General features: G+C 31.2%; 2 protein-coding genes across 2 annotated transcripts in view; one reads left to right on the forward strand and one right to left on the reverse strand.

Annotated features, from left to right (window-relative positions):
- LOC108904431 (homeobox protein Hox-A1) overlaps positions 1–5,709 on the forward strand; it is a 111,131-nt gene extending 105,422 nt beyond the window's left edge. Inside the window, exon 2 of the mRNA XM_018706987.2 lies at positions 2,121–5,709. Coding sequence (XP_018562503.1) covers positions 2,121–2,566 — 446 coding nt within the window. The 3' untranslated portion in view covers positions 2,567–5,709. The remainder of the gene's footprint in view (positions 1–2,120) is intronic.
- Positions 5,710–9,355: 3,646 nt separating this feature from the next.
- Positions 9,356–20,462, reverse strand: part of LOC108904421 (chaoptin) — a 29,016-nt gene continuing 17,909 nt past the window's right edge. The window contains exons 12-16 of the mRNA XM_018706972.1: positions 17,999–18,283; positions 15,578–15,703; positions 14,270–14,389; positions 13,539–13,777; positions 9,356–9,620 (exon numbers count right to left, since the gene is read on the reverse strand). Of these exons, the coding sequence (XP_018562488.1) occupies positions 9,356–9,620; positions 13,539–13,777; positions 14,270–14,389; positions 15,578–15,703; positions 17,999–18,283 (1,035 nt within the window). The remainder of the gene's footprint in view (positions 9,621–13,538; positions 13,778–14,269; positions 14,390–15,577; positions 15,704–17,998; positions 18,284–20,462) is intronic.

Genomic DNA, 20,462 nt, shown 5'->3' on the forward strand with positions numbered 1-20,462 from the left:
ACAATTGCAAAATAATGACGTTCAGTAAAGACAAAACACCTGAGCAATATGTTTATTCCATGAACAGTAACATAATTTAAGAATTAGTCCAAAAATCTAAGAATTTATTTTCAAGCAAATTTTAGTTTTAAAAATTATGTGAATATAGCAATGCATCATATAAATTGTTAGGTTTCATTAAAAAAGCAACTGGCGATTAAAAAAATTATAATTCCATTTAATTAATTTTACATGCACCCATAAATATAAATCTATCGAACTATTGGCTACTAGTATGACGGGCTGTTTGACGTTTCCAGAGACATATCGCTCTCTTCCTCAGAAAAACTAGTGACTGGTCCATGGTGTTCCGTAGTCATTGGATTTTATCTGGTGTCCTTGATTTTTCCTGATGAATCGTTTCCAGGTAGTTTTAATCCCTCGTCGTAGACGAAGACTTGTCCGAAATCATCTCTCTTACCAGAATTGTGGTATTAGTTAGACCTAGCACGTGTTCTGTATCTGTCCTGCTCCACATTTTTCTACGTTGTTATTTTTTGAGTGACACTTGTGCTCCTTTAACCTCATACATCTTCTCATATGTAAATATATACTTTTTTTCATATTCACGGTCTGCAATATATACTGGCTGTCCCTTTTGTTTACGTTTTTTTTATTTAATTTAAATGCAGGTGTTTTTCTGATGGCCCGTTTGATGTACCTGTTCGTGATACTTCTTCAAAAAATATATAGGAGATACTCGTCTAAACAGATTTTGCACGACTGTGAAACCGTACCGCTCGTGGCAATTCGCGCGAATTGAACGAAGTCTGTAGGGACCTTTAGATTTTCTGAACGTACAGACAGGAGTGTAGTGTGTGTGTGCTGTTCGTTCTACTTAGTATGTATCACATGGGCATGCTGACCACAGCCACAAATGCTAAAGGATTCTTATCCGACTAATAATTTGTTTAATTTGTTTTCAGACCGGGCGGCATGGCATATGAAAAACAAAGCGTATGAAGGATCAGTAAATGCACAAAGTGGACAAAACTGCGTCAAGAGAAATGATTATAATAATTCCAAATAGGTTAATTTGCAAATAATTATACCAGTCTCATGGTTCTACCATTAACTGGTTTAATAAACTGATATGAGAAAACGTATTTCTTCTCAAAAACCAATTCTTGTACCATTTTGTACGATTTTTTCTTCCTTTTCTTTTTTTACTGCTATCACTGCCGCCTTTGCTAGGAGACACTTTCCAGGTACCATAGTTTGTGTGTTTATCTGAACGTACTGTGCTAGTCGCTCATAGAGTGGGGAAAAAAGTACATTCTTGATTCGCGCGATTTGATCTGTACGGTCCTGTTCGCACGAATAAATAAAAATTTTATAAATTTCTCGACAACGGAAAGAGTTAATAATATGAAATTTTATAAATATTATAAGAATATTGAATAATATACAAAAACAATATGAAAAAATATCTCATATCTCAGAAATAAAACAAATTTATTTGAAAATGATGTGATATTTTAGATTAATTAGGAACTATTTTACGTTTACTATTTTATGATAATTGCAACCAGGAAAAAATCAATATTACACATTTTACTGGTTGTTTCTTTTTTATTTTTCACTTGATTTGCCTAAATAGAAAATATAAAAAAATGTTATTTATAACAAATGTTCGATGACTTGGTAAATACAGATGTTTGTAATTTGTTGTGCCTTTTATTTAGTTGATATTTTAATATTTTCGCCTATAGAGGATGTCCCAAAAATATAATAAAATTTTTTCCAAGCTAATTAATCAATTTTACCCAATTATCAAAAGCAACTTTTGTCTGACATTTTTTTCGAAATCCACTTAGTTTCTACGATTATAAATATTTTTTGAATTCTGAATGTTTGTTAAAAATAGTTTGTTGTTGACTATGAATAAATTGATATTTAGGTTAACAAATAAAATAAGGCAACAAATCATTTCATAAAATATTTGCATACGTTACTCAGGTATTTCTTTCCATATGCAATTCGTCAGTTTTGGAATACCCTGTATGTCTGCCTTGCCTTTTATTGCAACGACAGACTATAATTTTGAAATAGATGCATAATAAGAAATATGTCTTTTTCAGCCCCGAAAATTCCAACTTCCACGATGGCGGAATACCCGGCCACTTCCCCAAATAATCCCAGCATGGACTCTCAAAACCCTGCGTCGAGAAGCTCGTGTTTAGGTTCCAATGCGTCCAGCCTACTAAGCCTAAACTGCCTCAATACCGGCAGGACAAATTTTACGAACAAACAACTTACAGAATTAGAAAAGGAATTCCATTTCAACAAATACCTAACGAGAGCTAGACGCATCGAAATCGCTTCAGCGTTACAACTGAACGAGACCCAAGTGAAGATATGGTTCCAGAATAGACGAATGAAACAGAAAAAGAGAATGAAGGAGGGACTAATTCCGCCAGAACCAATTTTAAATTCGGGAAGTAACAGTAACTCACCCACGTCCACCAATGCACTGCAGAATGAGTCTGTAGCTGGTAGTAATGAAAACAGTCGAGAATCAAATTAAACCATTTTAGGACACTGTAAAAACAGATTGTAGTTTGATTGTAATTGGCGAATTGTTTTATAATATCTCGAAATAAACTAAAAAAAACACAGTTAAAGAAATTATAGGTTAGATTTACAAAAACAGTCAACTTTATCAATTTCTAACAATTTTAATAAGTAAACAGTTTTTATTGACGTTTGTATCCTAATAAGTAAGGTACAGAGAAACAAAAGTAAACAACGTTTGAAGTACAAGAAATTGAGTACAATTTATCTAAATATCGACATATACTTCCTATGTTGCCATCTTTATACGTAAATTGACTTTCATGATGAACTAAATTGTCCTTTAAATTTAAAGTCAACTTTAGTATGTTTGTGAAACCCGACGTAAGTATTTTAATAAGCAGGACCATATTTACCCACAGGCGCATTAGGCGCAAAATGGGAACTCAGTCTCTCTAGAGAGCCTCATTTTAAAACTTTACAATATAGGATGTAATTTTCAATGTATCGAATGTTGCATAAAACACTCCAATTCGAGCAAAAAAACAATTTGATATAACCAGGGCGTATAGGGAGAATCGCACTGTCTACATGTCAAAATAATAAGAAAAAACTCGAATGTTGTTATGCGATTTTTATTTGTTTTCAAGCTTTCACGTACATTTCAATAAAAATAAATACATATATTGATACTCTATTAACCATAACATTCTTTGATTAAATGTTCAAAAACACCACCACCTCTAAACACTTTCTGCTTTGCTTCATCTACGAAGGACCTCTGTAGCTCTCCTCTTTGCTGCATGTCTTTCTAGTCTAGTTCTAGATCTCCAGACCTATGTTGTGAGGTCTGAAGATCTTGGAGGCCAACTAATAGGACCACCGAGGCCAATCCAACACCCTGGAACCCTCTTATTCAAATCTAGCTTGACTAGATGAGTGAAATGTGCAGGAGCTCCATCGTGCTAGTGGTAGATTAGCATTCTCATCTTTATAGGAACATCCTCTACTAGTAGGTACTTGTAATTCATTTTGTAAAAAAATTAAGTAGTGGTCTCCTGTGAGTAGATTCTCCGAAATTAAAGAGCCAATTATCCAACTAGAGGTCATACCACAGCCAACTATCAATCATACCGCACCACAAGTTTACCGAAAACCTATGCTTCATCTGTAAAAAGTATGCGGGATACAAGATGATTATTATTATTGACTCGACAAAACTCGATACGTTTAGTGATCTTCCGGTTGTAGGTGTTGTACCCTCTGTACATGGCATACCATAGGCCATAGCCTTCGCAGGGTTTTTATTAGTCTTTTTTGTAGAATGTCCAATTGAGTAGAAATTCTTCGTGAGCTGGTGCATCATCTTCTAATAGACCGATAATATTTTCTACTTCCTCTTTCTGATTTCGCACAGTTTGTTGAAAACCCTGATGAATACATTTTTATCATGACATCTGTGATATGAAAATCGTTGACAATATTCTTTAATAGCAACATTACAAAATTTGAATATGTTCTTGGCATTTTGTAACACCTTAATCGTACAAACGTGTAAGCAAATATGAAACTATTGCAACATAAAATAACACTGATAAACATCCTACTTTTGAATTTGGAACATGATATACTCTGATTTCAAAATTTTAAAATTTGTGTTATGTTATAACTTGAAAACAAATGAAAATCTCATAACGTTCGAGTTTTTTCTTATTATTTTAACGTGTAAAATCCATTCCTATATGCATCCCTATATCCTTCAAATCAAATCAGTTTTGATAGCTTCCTTATTACTATCTTAAATGAACGTTTTTAGAAGTTTCTGCCTATACTACCCTTCACTTTATCTGAGTCTAGAGTTAATAACAGATACTAGACGTAAATTAAATTTCCAAAATTTTATTTATTTTTAGGATCCCGCAAGTTTTTGCAGCCTATTATTTTCTTTCAAAATTTGGTAACTCGAGGGTCAAACGGAATGTAAACGGAATCAGATAATTTAAAGCATTGACTGGATATTCAGAGATTCTGGTTATGTTCTCGTTTTTTTTTAAGATTTAAGTACTTTAAAATAAAAATTTTAATAAAAAATATAGGTACTTTCCAAATGCTCTATGAATTTTCTTTGAGTATAATAAACTTTTTAACATGTTTGTCGGTTTTAAACTTTTTTATAATTTGACGACGAAATGTCTAACAAAAGTTACACCACTTTTGGTAGTACATCTGTCAACAATATATGGAATGCAGTGTTTGGCCTAAGCACTACCCAACTTGCATTTTTTTAATGGAAAACGCATTATTGCATTTTCAAATACCTCGCTCAATATTACGAATGAATTGGTACCGTATTTAATCCTTAGCTTTGTTTTTGCCATTGTTCAACTGTTTTCGAACAATGTCCAATTTGAGACACTTCTGACTGAAGAGAGATAAAAAAACAACATTATTTTACTAGTGTAACTGTAAAAGATGCAGCCTTTTCGACAAAATCAAGTCTATGTGCGATAATATTTTTCATCAACCGAATACTTAATTGCAATCTGTTTTTACATTTTATTTCTGTATTTATCGCCAAAGAAGTACGTGTAGTTTCGAGGAAAAAGCTTTAGAACAAATTATTCCTTAGTGATTGTAAAAAGAAACCTAATGTAAAACAAATTAATTTACTTAGGTAATATTTATTTATTTTTATTTAAAAGTATAAGTTAACGAGAACAGAAGTATATGTAAATATAATAAAAGTCATATAATATACTGAGATTATTTCCACAAGAAATTAGACATTCTTTATACAATAATTTGTTAAAAACTTATATGTTTAAAACTATGTAAGAAATTAAACTTAGCACTATATTTATAGATACATTTTATGTGATTGATATTTTTAGTAATTAATGATTACGTACTTATAAGTTGTATAAATATGTACATATTTCTAACCGTTAGATTAAGTTGCTCAGGGACTGTAATGTACTTATCGATTAATAAACTAAAATCCTAATGTCTCTATATTCAGTATTTTTACTCAAAATGCTTCAAGTCGTATTAGAAGTTAATGATCTTCTACACAAACTTGTGAAATGTATCTAAAATTGAAATCCGAATAAAAAATGTGATTCATCATTATTTTCTTTGTTCGATAGTCTCACAATAAAATTTATGAACCTTTTGAAAATTATATACTTTCCTCTTTAATACAGATATTTAGTAACAATTTTCAGTGACCTTTTTTTCAATATTTTTGATGGCATAATTAGATATTTTCACTGTTATACATACAGGATGTCCCTGAAAAGGATGGACAACGCTTGACCAGAGGTTCCTTGAATGAAAATAAGACTATTTATCCTAACTTACCTATATACAAAAGCGCACTCCTACTGAGATATAGCCTTCTAAATACAGAACAGATAACCTAGTTTTTTTCAAATAATTTGAAAACTGTTTTTCTTAGAAACCTTGGAGAAAACTCTTAGAAAACAAATTTGGTACACATATTTTTTTATATAAAAATTTGGTGATAGTACATACAGGGTCGGAAAATCCCCATGGTTCATCGGCCGTTACGTGAGAGCGATAAAGTAAGTCATAGAAATCCGTGCGATAGAGAAAGATGGCTATAATAAAGGCATCTAATAGTCACCACCCATTTCGCCCTTCCACAAATAAGAAGTGGATCTTATTTGTGGAAGGGCCAAGTGGGCGGTGACTATTAGACGCCTTCACTATTGCCATCTTTCTCTATCGCACGGATTTCTATTACTTTCTTTATCGCTCTCACGTAACAGCCGATGAACCATGGGGACTTTCCGACCCTGTATACAAAATGTTCTCTTTCTAGTGCCTGTGCGCAACTGGCTATCCCGTAATTTTTTTGTGTGTACGCCAGTAAGGTCAGAATTTATATTTTTTAAAATAAGCACTATTTTAGAAGATCTTTTGCTCTTACAAAATATAAGCAAAAATTCCGATTTGTAAAAAATAATTTATAACTGCAAGCCTCAAAGCAGGGAATAATAATGAAAAATCGTCACATTAAAAAAAAAATAACTACACATTTTTAGTCTTAGTATTTTCAATCAATAAAATAAAAAATTAACACTAGTATTTGAAATAAACAGTATCAACTAATAATGTAAGAAAGTCAACATTAATATTTTATACATATAAACCTAAATTGCTATTTGTAATCACATTAAAATAATATTACAGTAAATGTTCAAAGTTACTTCCTTGTTCTTAAACGCAAGCATTAGTTCTTAGAAAATTAAAATGAATTTTATCCAATAATTGTGCATTACCTCTCATAACATTAGTTTTTGTATTCTTTCCCATAATTGGTTTCTGTATTTACTAAAAAGTTATAAATTGTTGTCCTCAACGCTCCCCAAAAGAAATAATAATTACATGGGTTTAGGTCGGGGGATCGAAGTGGCCATTTTAAAGGGGCATTATTTCCTCTACCTATCCACCTGTTAGGATAGTAACCTGTAATAACTGGTCTTTTAATACTCTATTAACGGGACTTTTTGAAGGCCAACCTCTACCGCTAAACGCCTTGTATTTACTTGCGAAATTTCTACGACCCTTTCCAAAATTTGTGCCTCAAGCTGGATAATTCTGGCTGTACATTGTCCACGATTTAATGTTGCAGGTAAAAAACGTCCTGTTTACCGAAGGCGTCTCTCCGCATTAGTAAATGTTTTGTGATTTGGAATTCTACAATTAGGAAATCTTTCAGCACATGTTCGAACAGTAGTAGGTACAACAATTTCCTTCACAATAACCCAAAACTAATACCAGTTTGTTCAGCAAAAGTATAAATTGCAATAAAAAACAAAGTAAGCTAAAATCAAATCACACCTAACTTGACACTGAACCTTTTAATTATCGTTATGAATTTGTTTCTTTGTTATATGGCACCTGGTACTAGACTGTTCTAATTATTATCTTAAACTGATTTTATATTATTTAATGTGTAAAAAATGTCATTTTTACTCAAAATCCATAAACGATATCAAAATTTTGTAAGAGGCAAAAAATCTTCTAAAATAGTGCTTATTTTTAAAAATATAAATTCTGTCATCATTGGCGGACACACAGAAACGTTACGGGATAGCCAGTGCCGCACAGGCACTAGAAAGAGAACATCCTGTATATGTATTCTCACCAAATTCTATATTTACATTACCCTTATATAAAAAATATGTGTACCAAATTTGTTGTTTTTTAAGAAAAACAGTTTTCAAATTATTTGAAAATAACTAGGTTATCTGTTCTATATTTAGAAGGCTATATCTCAGTAGGCGTGCACTTTTGTATATAGGTAAGTTAGGCTAAATAGTCTTATTTTCATCCAAGGAACCTGTGGTCAAGCGTTGTCCATCCTTTTCAGGGACACCTTGTATATTCAGCTATTTTCATTTAATCGCCAATTGTAAGAATACATAAATATATTTATACATTTTTACCCATTAAGACGTACTCTGAAATTAAAATGGTAACTAAAATGTAGGTATACTTTTACATATTTAAATCATCCACATACAGGGTGTATTTAAATGAAGGAGCATACATTCTATTTTGATAGTTTTGGACCCAAAATGTGATAATTATGCCAAATGTACCTTGGTCTACAGTTGCTTCAATTAGAAGTTATAATGTGTTTAAATCTTTGAAAACCATTACAAATACGCAAATATCTCGAAAAATATTTGACGCAAATTCATGAATCTTGGCAGAGACACGTCAATTTCGGCGGTGCTGAATATTTTGTAAATTCGATAGATGCAATTGTATTTCAGAAAAAAAAATATAAATATAATATAAAAAAATAGCCACAGGGTGGCCCTGAAATGCATGTACCAGCAAGCTACCCTAGATTCTTAAGGTTAAACTACGACGATTTACGCTAGTTTACCTTAATGCAAAAATGCACCGCAAGGGCGCTATGGGGCCCCAATGTCTATTGAAAAATATCAATAATCAGTAAACGGAAGAGTTGAACAATTAGAAGAAATTTGGTATGTGAAAATATACTGGTAAAAGGCTTTCCTAATGTTAATTACTGACTTGCACAAATGCCTTAAACTGGATACCTCAGTTAAAAAACTGTTCATATTTTATTTGAGTATTTATCTGATTGCCACAATTTTTTTGTGGTGAAAGCTAAAATTTTTTAAATAAATTCTGTCTTCCAAAATTTTAATAACTCATCTAGGATGGTTTGCTGGTACATGCATTTCAGGGACATCCTGTATTATTCTTAAAATGAGTAACTTTAAAACGGTTGTAGAAATTTTTCGTTGGAAATACAATTATTAAGAATTAAAAACATTGGCGTAACATGCAAATGAAGCAACTTTACTATACCTTAGTATATTTATATTAGTTTTCTAATTTTGGCATCACGCTTACCTAATAGCATTTACCACTATTATTTCAATGTATCTTATATAAATTACTGATATATACAAAGGAACTGGTATTTCCAATTGACAATGGCATGTACAAATTTAATAAATTAGCACAGGGTGTAAGATGTCCTCTTGCTTTTGTATGTCAAATTCGATATGCCATTAAAAAACACTATGGTGTATTTTGTTCCAAATTACAACTAATTACAAAAAATAAATAATAACATTTTGTCAGACAGAAAACAACCAAAATAAATCATAGAAATAAATCTAAACTTTATTAACTTTCCAACAAAAAAAAATGTACTGGCAGGTGGAAGTAATGACTGTCGATCAATAAATTATAGGATCAAGTATATTTGTGTTTTATATTTCTAACATTCTTAAGGCAGCTGTAATATAAGAATCATCGAAAGAATAACACTAATTGCAAGACTTTGTAATGATGAAGAGGAATTCCATCCGCATTCAATTTCAGCCTTAAGGACCTCAATGATCGTATTATTATCTTTATTTGGGCATATTGCGGTCCTCAAATCATCATCAACATGTCTACAATTATAATCAGGATCAGTTATGTAAGGTGGTGCACTTAGACTATCTTCACACAGATATTGACGACGTTTCCGTAACCAAACTTCAATCCATCTGAAAGCAAAATAAGTAAAAATCATACTATACCTGGACAGTAAAATATTGCAATGGCTATAGAGGGTGTCTGCAGTATAAGTGCATGTATGTTTAACAAGTGATGGTACAGATCAAAATGAACGAGAAAGTTCTATGCACTATTCTACCCTAAACTTAATCGTTTTCGAGAAAAAACTATTTGTCTGGAACTAACTAACGCTTTTAAGCGTAATAATATCTCCAATATCCAGTCTCTCCAAATATCTTATTTATGCAAAAATGTCATGATAATAAGAATAAAATATCACATTTTGTGTTTTTTAATAATATTGCTCAAGTCTAACAGTCTGACAACCGATAACTTAACTCCATATGTTGTTTATCAATATAAACGATATTCAGTTGTGATTCACTTTCCGTTGTTTTTATTATTTCGAATCTATCTCTACTAATTGTCGAGGTGTTAAATTGTCTTATTTTAATTATGTATCAGTTTATTAAAAATAAAACAAATGTTAGATGTTCTGCCTTTTAAATTGTACTGAAGAAATTTATAATGTTTTATTTATATCACATTTTCCATATAGATACAGGTTCATACTTAATATGGAAAAAACGTTCAGGTGCAGATTCCTAGTATCTCTGAAGATGTTTAACGGAGTGTGATTAGATATAGGATGATCACTTATTTAAGGAATGTAAAAATTCACTGAATTCAAATATAAGTGCGTTAACCAATGCATTGGTGGGCATACCGGAAGTCATTATCACTAAGAACCCCATAAATTTGAAGCTACTAACATAACTCTTATACTACTCATTTTGGAAACAAAGTTCATTGAACATTTTATTTACTATGTAATCATAAATAGTCCGAAAAAATTCCTAATGCACAAATTTTGCATTTTGTTGGAGGTAACACGAGCCACAACTCTGGAAAAAAGTCTACGTTAATGATTTTCTTCGAACATCCCATGATAATCCATCGTATGTAAAACCGCATTTCTAGAAAAAAATATCTTTAAACTTATTTTACTTTTACTTCTAGAGTTGTTTTAGGTTTATTTAAATGCTTGGTAAAGGTTAATGCAAGTTAAACAAATCGTAACTTGAGAATAATCCTTGTATTTCGAATAAAATGGAGCAAATCTTTTCTTCTTAGATTTATCACAGCTAGTGATCAAACTAAATAACCCGTTGTGGAATTTCCGAGGCCTTATGATAGTAATCCCAGTATCTCCACCGACACTACCCCACAAAAAAAGTGGGGGGTCCGAAAGACAAGACCATGGTATCCATATATTTTTGGGGAGGTTAAGGTCAGTTCAAGGTCAAGTGTAGAGAATCAATCACCAATAAAGTAAACCTACATATATGTTTTTGAGGTCGTTGAATCCGAATCCGGTGTCCGTTTGACTCGATCAGGTCTGCTAAATACTCTCAAATTCTAAACCCAAAACACTCAAGTTTTGGATTTATACGTATTTAAATTTGAGTAACAAATAAAATTAAAGAAGAAGCTTCAACTCTGAGCCCGTGACTCTCGAGTTAATTGTTTTGACAAAACAAAATTTTAGTATTAAAAAGCCTAATTAAGTAAGCTTTAAACGAGTTAGTCCATTATTGCTTCATGTTCATTAATATAGACAGCGAGTCCGTGTCGATTGAAATCTATGAGAACAGTTTTTCAAGATAAGAGGTTTTTTGCCTTGATCAATCACATGAAATCACTACATCTTAATATTATGATATCGAGACTATACTACTCTCTTTTGTCGTATCGGACTATTTTGTTGTCAAAAGATCTCCGAATGATTTCTTTTACGTTTTCTCGATTTCAATGGTAAATCTCGTTTTAAAGACCAGCAGTAATCGACTAACATGTTTATATCCCATATGCCTTGGTACAGTCGCTCCATTTTTTTAATACCTTGGCCAAATCTTTCTCCCTGTTCCCCATTGTAATCACCCAAAACACTTTAGGTGATCAAGATTTCTTCGATACGTCAAAGAAAACATACTTCGACAATGCAAGAATAGACTATAAATCAATCAACATACGAAGATGCCTATAAAGATTTGTTTTGTTTTGAACCTCAAAGTGAAGAATTTAATTGGGTTTGAGGAGCATATTGGTTTAGTTTGTTGTTGTTGGTTCTCTACATTCGACCTTGAACTAACCTTAACTTAGACCTGATCGGGTCAAACGGATTCGGATTCAACAACCCCAAAAACCTATTATAGATATATTGATTTACTTTGTTGACAAATGGATTCTCTACATTTGACTTTGAACTGACCTTAATCCAGAGCGAATCGGGTGAAACGGACACCGGATTCCGAGTCAGCAACCCTAGAAATATATAAATACCGTCTTTCGGACCTTCCATTTTTTTTTTGTGGGGCTGTGTTATTAACGCATTTATATCCAAATTCTGTCTATTTTTACATTTAGTTAGATAAATCAATAATCCAAGTTGTATCATCCTGCATTAAACGTCTTTAGAGATATTTAATTAAAAACGTTTCAAATTTAAATACAATGTATATCGAAAACGAAGCGTTTTCGAATATATGTTTACAGACATTTTTTATTTTTTACAAAGAATGTTAACGAGAATTTTTTTGCAATATTCTATACTAGCTTTTACCCGCGGCTTCGCTCGCATTGAAGCCATTAAATAAGTATCAGAGATCAAGGGTAAAGGTATAATAGAAATGAATCAATATGATATGAAAAATGACACCTAACCTGAAACAATTAATATAGAAAATCTTTCGTAAAAAATATTTTTTTTAATAAAAAGTATCCTATGTTACTTCTAATACCTCCAAGAATATGTGTACAAAGTTTCATGATGATCGGTTAAGTAGTTTTCGCGTGAAAGCGTAACAAACTTATTAAGTAGGGAAAGTAGGGATAGGGATGTGAATAATCTTATGAAGCATGAAGTATTTGTGGCAACCAGTATTCAGACAGAGCTTTAACACACGCTACAGCGCATGTTGCAGTGTCCCAGTGTATTTAGATACTGGTAGTGTTATTCATCGCTGTAAAGAACGACCACTGTAAAAAATGTTCTTGAAGGTGGAAGAACAGAGGCTAGATACTGTTGATGAATAATTATCATATAACCACAAGAAGAGTAGCCTATCAAACTGATGTATTTAAAACACAGTACCTACATAAAATACTACATACAGACAACAATTATTGTACCCATATCATATTCAATGAGTGCAAAAATTGGCAGTAGCAGATTTTGTTTTTTTTAACGAATCACAATACTTCAATATTTTCATAATACTCATCGATGGACTGACGATAGTTCGAATAAGGTTTTACAAGCAACACAAACCTATTAATGTACTGCCGGCCTAGGAGCAGACTATTTAATCTAAATATTTATTCTAGCCAGAAGAATAACTCAAAACATTATTTGGATTTTTTAATTACGCTAACGCTTTAATTACATGCTAACTTTTTTTAAAGAACTATTCTATTCATTGAACGTCGACAGAAATGTGATATTTACATGAGGAGAGGTCCTGCACATATTTTTCAAGAAGTTTGTCCAATATTTAGCCAATGTTTTTGAGGAATGTAGGATTGGCGAAAATAGATCACATTACTTGCCTGATCAGTCACAAAATACTAATCCTTTAGACTTTTATTTGTTTATTCATGAAAATTATGTTTGGGTATTTTGAACACATATTATAACTGTAAAATTATCTACATCAAGTCGCATTTTGTTTCTCACTTTCATTTAATGCAATCTGTGTTTGCTTTTTAAAATATATTTGAAATAAACAGACTTAGGACCTATGTTGCATTAGATTTTTGTGTTTATTTCGAGGTATTCTGTTACATATTGAACATACGCCACATATACAGCAGACACCCAATACACCCTGTATATAACCAGTTATTACCCTAAATCGCAATCACAAGACCATTTATTTCCTGATATCTGTAAGTCTATCAAAAATGTCTTCTTATACAAATCTGGTCTGAGTCCACTTGAAGGATTTTGCAAATTCTGCAAATCTCCGTTTTCTCTAACATCAAGAGTAAGATTTTTAGCATAACCCACATTCATAAAAAGGTTTGAAGAAATCTTTACAATACTCGTATTCCGAAGACAAACATGCAAATTTGTACTTCTGATACCCTAAAGAACAAAAAATGTTGTAACATTCATAACGATTGATAATTGATAGCAAATTTTACATCCAGAGATAAGGGCGCTATCTGATGTTGTATTGTTATCAGATTGTTACTTTTTCAGATGTAATAGGAAACTTTATTGAAGCAACACCCTATATATATTTTTAATTATTTGAATACAACGATTTCTTAGATTGCAGTGGCATAAAATTTGATGTCTACCTATACATAATGGTGAGAGAAATATTAAACCTTATGTCACTACATTCTTATAATAATGTCTTATCCAAATAAGTATACATAGTGTTGCATTTAAATAAAAGTAGGTATCCTATTGTATCTGAAAAAATGTCAATTTGGCAACTTTGCAATTGATTTCATCAGTTATACCATAAATTTACACATAAATATCATATTTGAAGTCAGTCAGACAATCTATAAAAGGGTTATAGGAGTATGCCAATTTAAAAAACAGCCTGTATATTGAGATATTTACCTGCAGTATATTATCAGCCAAATTTTTCAAACCTTTGCCTGTAAAAGTAATGTTGTGCAATTTTGGAGGAAACTCGCCAGTCATCTCTTTCTCCAAATTATTATCTGTTGACGCAGAAACCTATCAATTTAATTTTATTTTAATAAGTATAGAAACTGCTATTTAGATTTATTTATATACAGGGTGTTTATTAAGTATGTGTACAAACTTTAAATTATAAGATAAAAAGTTCATATGAACATGGTTCTTGAGATACAGGGGATCCAAAAAAATTTGTTATTAACTTATTTGTAGAAGTAGTTTAGTCTTAATTTTGTAAATGTTCTAAGTTTGTCACGTCGCAATACAATCAATAAAAGACACATTTTTTTACTTGTTCCTCAAAAACTCAGATTCAACAAAATTCCAACGCAGGTTTAGCGTTAAACCCGTTTTTTACAAAACGGCTGCTTTCAGCGACAAATACTAAGAGTACCTTGTGTACGTAAAATTGAATGGAGAATAGGTACATTTAGTCAAAAATGACACAGCGCGACACAAAAAAGTTATGGTTATTTAAATCCAGGTACAATACTCTATGTGGCGCCCTCTAACATCAAACTAAGTAAATATTCTTCCCATCATCAATACTCCCAGTTTCCCGAATTTCGTCAAATTGCCATGTTATTGAACAAAAACATAATTAAAATATCAAACAAAATTTTTTTTTGGACGATCTATATCTCAAGAATCACGCCGTTACAAACCCATGTTCATATGAACTTTTCATCTTAAAATTAGTCAAATATTCACCAATTAAAACTTCTACAAGCACTTAATAAACATCCTGTATATTAAGCTAATTTAAATTAATACTGAAAATATGCCTCAAAATTTTATTAAATGAATTCATTAACCACAAAATAATTAATAAATCATCTAAAATCGAAATGCTGTCCAAATATTTTTAATCAAAAAAATTCATTACATACTTTTTTTAAATAAATAGTCACAATAGATATACATATAGCGTCTAATTATAATTGCTAAATAAAAAATTAAATAATTTTATTCATTAAAATTTTAAATTTTTTTCTATTAGGTTTAAATTTTTGTATATAATTTATTTCTGTTAATATTTAAATATTTATTAATCCACATAAAAAGGGGGGCACTTGAAAAAACAATCCTTAATAAACAGAAATAGATTTAATCTATTGTGGTAAATTTTACAATTTATATTATTTAATGATTTCAATATGCCAGTATGTTTTTTATAGGTAATAATATTTAGATATAAATATATCAATTTCTACTTGAAATACTTACATATATTTCTAAATCTCTTAGTCCAACGTTAAATTGCAAAATTGAGGGAATATTAAAATTCTTCAAATTGGAATAGTAACTAATTTTCAGTGTCCTCAATGAGTACATTTTACAGAACACCCCGGCCTTAAAAATATAGTTATTAGTAAATCATACAAGATGATTCTAAAATACGTGGCCAACGTGAGAGCAGAGACTCTTTGGATCAAAATAAGTCAATTCAGATCAGGGATTCAGATTACTCTACGCAAAAGTCGACCATTACTGAGATATAGTCCTCTCTAAAAAGCAGTAAGACGAAAACCTATTTTTTATGTAACTTTAAAACGATTTGTGTTGAGCTTCTTTCTTAATTATATGCACCTTTATTTATTTATTATAATAATATGATACTAAAACATATAAGATATTGATATATACAGGGTGTTTCCTGAGTAGTTTCAAATATGTATTTCAGAGAGTAATTCATCAATATTGTATGAGAAAAATTTATAGTAACATAAGTATGTTTAAAAATGTCTCCTTTTTAAAATGCAGGTAGTTGAAGTATCTCGGAATTTTTTTTCTCAAACTTTGAACGATTATGCTCTATTAGAACACATGTTTTAATGTAAACCAAAGTTTGTTCACCTCACCAGGGGCGGCGTGCGTATAGGCAATACCATGCAATTATTTTAAGAAAGAATATGGGCGCTACTGGCATATTTAATTTTGAGAGTATTTTCTGTAAACATCGATCATTACGTGACGAAAGAAGGCAGTTAGCTTTTTTTCAATTAGAAGCTCAGTACTGGAGTAATATGTTATTTTATTAAGAATATAATACAGTACATAATGATCGATGAATTAATAAAACACCATTTTTCTCCAGAACTAGACTTCAAAAGAAAAAATTCTAAACGACATCTTATGTCAGGTATTGAAAAAGTACAAAAAAAATTAAAATTAAAACTATGTAGTGACTTACATATTATTATGTTTTTATTAATTGCCTACATACACTTCCCCGGTTTTTGGAAATGATAATATAATTTTTTTCATAAAACGATTTGAAGATTCACCTCTGAAATATTTCTATTTCTTGAGGCCTCCATCCCTCGACCATTTCATAACTTTATTAAATGGACGTCAGTGAATATTTACATTACATTTTCAAGTACAAAATTAATTTTTAAAAATATATTGTTTCTTGGAGAATTTTAATAATGATTATTGATATGGACTGTTTGAAGAAGAGATTCTTTAGAAATTATAAAAAATGTTTGGATGAACATAGTTTCTAACATTGTTCCTAAAAGTACTACGGCTCTTTATAACCATTAAAAGATGTAGATGAGTGATACATGTAGTGATCATTACTACTAAAATGTCTAAGACTTGCAAAACAGCCAAAAATAGCTTAAAGCAGGTACTATGATATATTCTAACTATATTTAATAGATTTTGTTGGTGTAATTCAATGCTAGTCGGGGCATGTAACCCGCAGAGTAGTTGTATCCTACAATATCATTACTTTCTCTTTATATACTATTCCCAAAGATTTGAATTATTTCATATTTTTTAAATGAGCGTAGTATGTTTCGAAAAATTTTGACACATTCATACAAACTTTTCTTCTTATTTTTATGTATAAAATGACTCCTTCAAATACAAACACGGAATTATCGAATCTGATTTTCAGTGACATAAGGTCAAAAATTTATCTTTTTATTTTGAGCCTCAGGAGTCTCTGGTTTTACGTTGTCTTCAAATTTGGAATAAAATGCTTGGCAAAACTTTAATAGTGAATTGTAAGCCACAAATTAAAAAGATGTTCCTATAAACATGTAGGTATCTGGAAAAATTTTCTCATTATTTCAAAAACAGTTTGATGCTAAGGCACCTTTAACATACTCGTCTACATCTGGTACGGCATTCTGCATTTATTTCGAAAGCAGTGCATCCTAACGACCTGCAGCAAAAACACGTACAAAAAAAAACATGTATACAGGGTGTCTCATCACGAACTCCATCGATGCAATAATATACAGGGGGGTTCCATTTAAAATAATAAAGTTGGTATCGACTTCCGATATAACCGGAAGTACGATGACCTTGAAGATATTTTTACTTGGTAAGCCCCATGGCCCGTATCATACCACCACAATTTCAAAAAAATCCTTCCCACGGTTTCCCAGATATCCATCGATGGAGTTCCTGGTGGGACACCCTGCATATGCTTGTTGACAATAAAAAACTAAAACTCATACCGAATTGAATTAAACTTATTAACTATTTTCTTGTATTTATACTTCAATAACCTGTATCTCGAAGTGTTGCCGGACACTTATCTTCCTTCATTAATTTTTTACATACCATCCACTACATCCGCTATTAAAGTTTAGCCAACCATTTGTTTATTATATGTAATTATTTTATTACTTCTAATGTGTTGAGTTCAAAGTTTCTTATATCCAACTCAACCAAATGATCCGCTACTCCCAGCAAACTGGTATTGCTTAAGAATGTTATCGGGTTATCAACCATCGATAGATATCGCAACTCTGTCAAAGAGTGGGTAACGATAGGCACCGCAGACAAGTCATTAAAATTCAAGTTCAACCGCTGCAAATTGGTCATATTCGTTGCCATCTCAGGCGGGACGTTTGGCAGGGCGTTGTAAGCTAGGGATAATGAAACCAGGTTTGGGGTAGGCAAGGTAGGTACCTAAAACGAAACAGAGTAAACATTTTTATTATGATTTTTGTTATGATATCAGTATCATTAGCAAATGACCCTTCACAATCAAAATATGTGAAATTTAAACAATTTTCAGTAAATTTAATGTAGATGTGCAGTATGACCTACTTGAAACCGGGTCACTCATCAAATTTTTTTGAATTGCAGTGTGGAGAAAAGTGTCAACCTTTTTATACAAAAACCAAGGCCTACCAGATTATTTTTGGTGGGGTAAAAATTGATATATTGATTAGCGATTTTTTAAAATGGGCGTACACCAAATTTCATGAAATAATATTGCATATTAATTGTTCTACGTTCAAATTGTCAATTGTGCTGATCTTACGGATTTATGTCTTCATCCAGTAATCCATGAAACAAAACGTATATACAGGGTGTGCCATTTAACACTCCCGCTGCCAATCATACATTGCATATTGAAGTCGACATATCTCGAAAACAAGTAAATATAGAGAAAAACTTTATATTACAAAAATTACTCAAAATTTAACGATCTTTCATTTTCACGTTCAGGGATCAAAAAAGTTTTTAGTATCGCCACGCCATCTATACAAAAAATTTGAACTAACAGTTCTAACTACAATTTGAAGCTATTCGAGGGATCTAATAACCCCAGTTTCCGGAACTAAAATAAATTTCTTAATTTCGGAGATATTGGCAGCGGGAGTGTTAAATGGCAGACCCTATATTGTTTCTAGTCTACAATGACCTTAATACTTTATAGTTGAATATGTAAATACAAAATAATTATAAAATTTAATTTCTTACGCAATAAAATCATTGAGATAGATATTTTGAATTTTTTAGAGCAGGACGAGAGATATATCTCAAAATAAATCCTTAATTGAGGCCACTGATTTTATTTATTTATTATGATTTTCTTTCGTTTATTTTTTAAAATGTAATTATAATCATCTACATTTTTTTTGAGATTTTCGAGCCATTTTCCATTTATTCAGATATGTTTAAATATTAAAAATAAAAGAATTAATAATTTTAAAACGGCTGGTGTTTTTTATAATACATATGTTAAAAGTTTTCTGATAAATACACCCACATTTCTAATATATTCAGTGACGTCAATGGTTGATCTTAATGGTAATTTCTTCCTTCGGCGGTTCTGACATCGGTCGACATATTTTTATAAACCAATTTACATCAAATATTATTTTATTTAAAAAAAGATCAGCACCCTATATTTGCACCTTTGATTCATTATGATTTTTGGTTCTAAATTGATTCGAAAAAAAAAACAACATTTTTATGTTACGATAGTACTGCGGTTTGATTGATACAGCGGGCAACTGGTCATATTATTTTTCAACGATAAAGAATTTGCAATTACACATGTGAGACTATGGTTAAAGTAATCTAATAACATAGGTACATAACATACAATAAAATTATTATACAGTGTTTCCAAAATATGATGCAAGGCTGAAATAGGAGACAGTTACGTCATTTTAAGCAAAAAAAAAATTCAGTGAACTTGGATCTGAAAAACAAAACAAATCTTTAAATTCTTTATTAAGAAAAAATGCTTGTTTTATAATACCTTCATCCTGTTTTCTTTTCGACAAAGGACATACAGGGTGATTCAGAACTTATCCAAAAAAAAAATTCTGGATGTACAGGGGACCCTTACAAATACAATTTTGTAAAGAAAAAATCAAAAAGGGCAGTTCGAAAATGATTTAAAAATACACTTCTGTACGGCACTGGAAACTGGTCCACTGTAAAACCTGACCTCGCACAATGGGACCGGCATGGCGGTGTGATAAAAACGGACAAAAACTTTCGCAAGGAAAGAAATATGTAAATAGAATTTTATCGCACCTATTTTATATCGGCAAATTCAACTGCTTCTGTTTTTATTAATTAATACAATTAATTTGTGTTTTCAAATAATAAAATCATTTGACATACCCGATGTTACAACAATTGTTCAAAATTTTATCCACCTACGTGTAAACACATTTGGGTCCGTCTTACTCAGTTTCTACGAACTAACACAAATGTTGTCTTGCTTCACCATATCACAAATGCTTCACCATAAATTAAAACGCAAACCATTTTTGACACTAACTACCCATTTTTGACACTAACTACTAAAAAAACTATTGAACAGATAACAGGTAAATACTAT

The sequence above is a fragment of the Anoplophora glabripennis genome, unplaced genomic scaffold (genome assembly GCF_000390285.2).
Source record: "Anoplophora glabripennis isolate ALB-LARVAE unplaced genomic scaffold, Agla_2.0 scaffold65, whole genome shotgun sequence".
Classification (NCBI taxonomy): Eukaryota; Metazoa; Arthropoda; class Insecta; order Coleoptera; family Cerambycidae; genus Anoplophora; species Anoplophora glabripennis.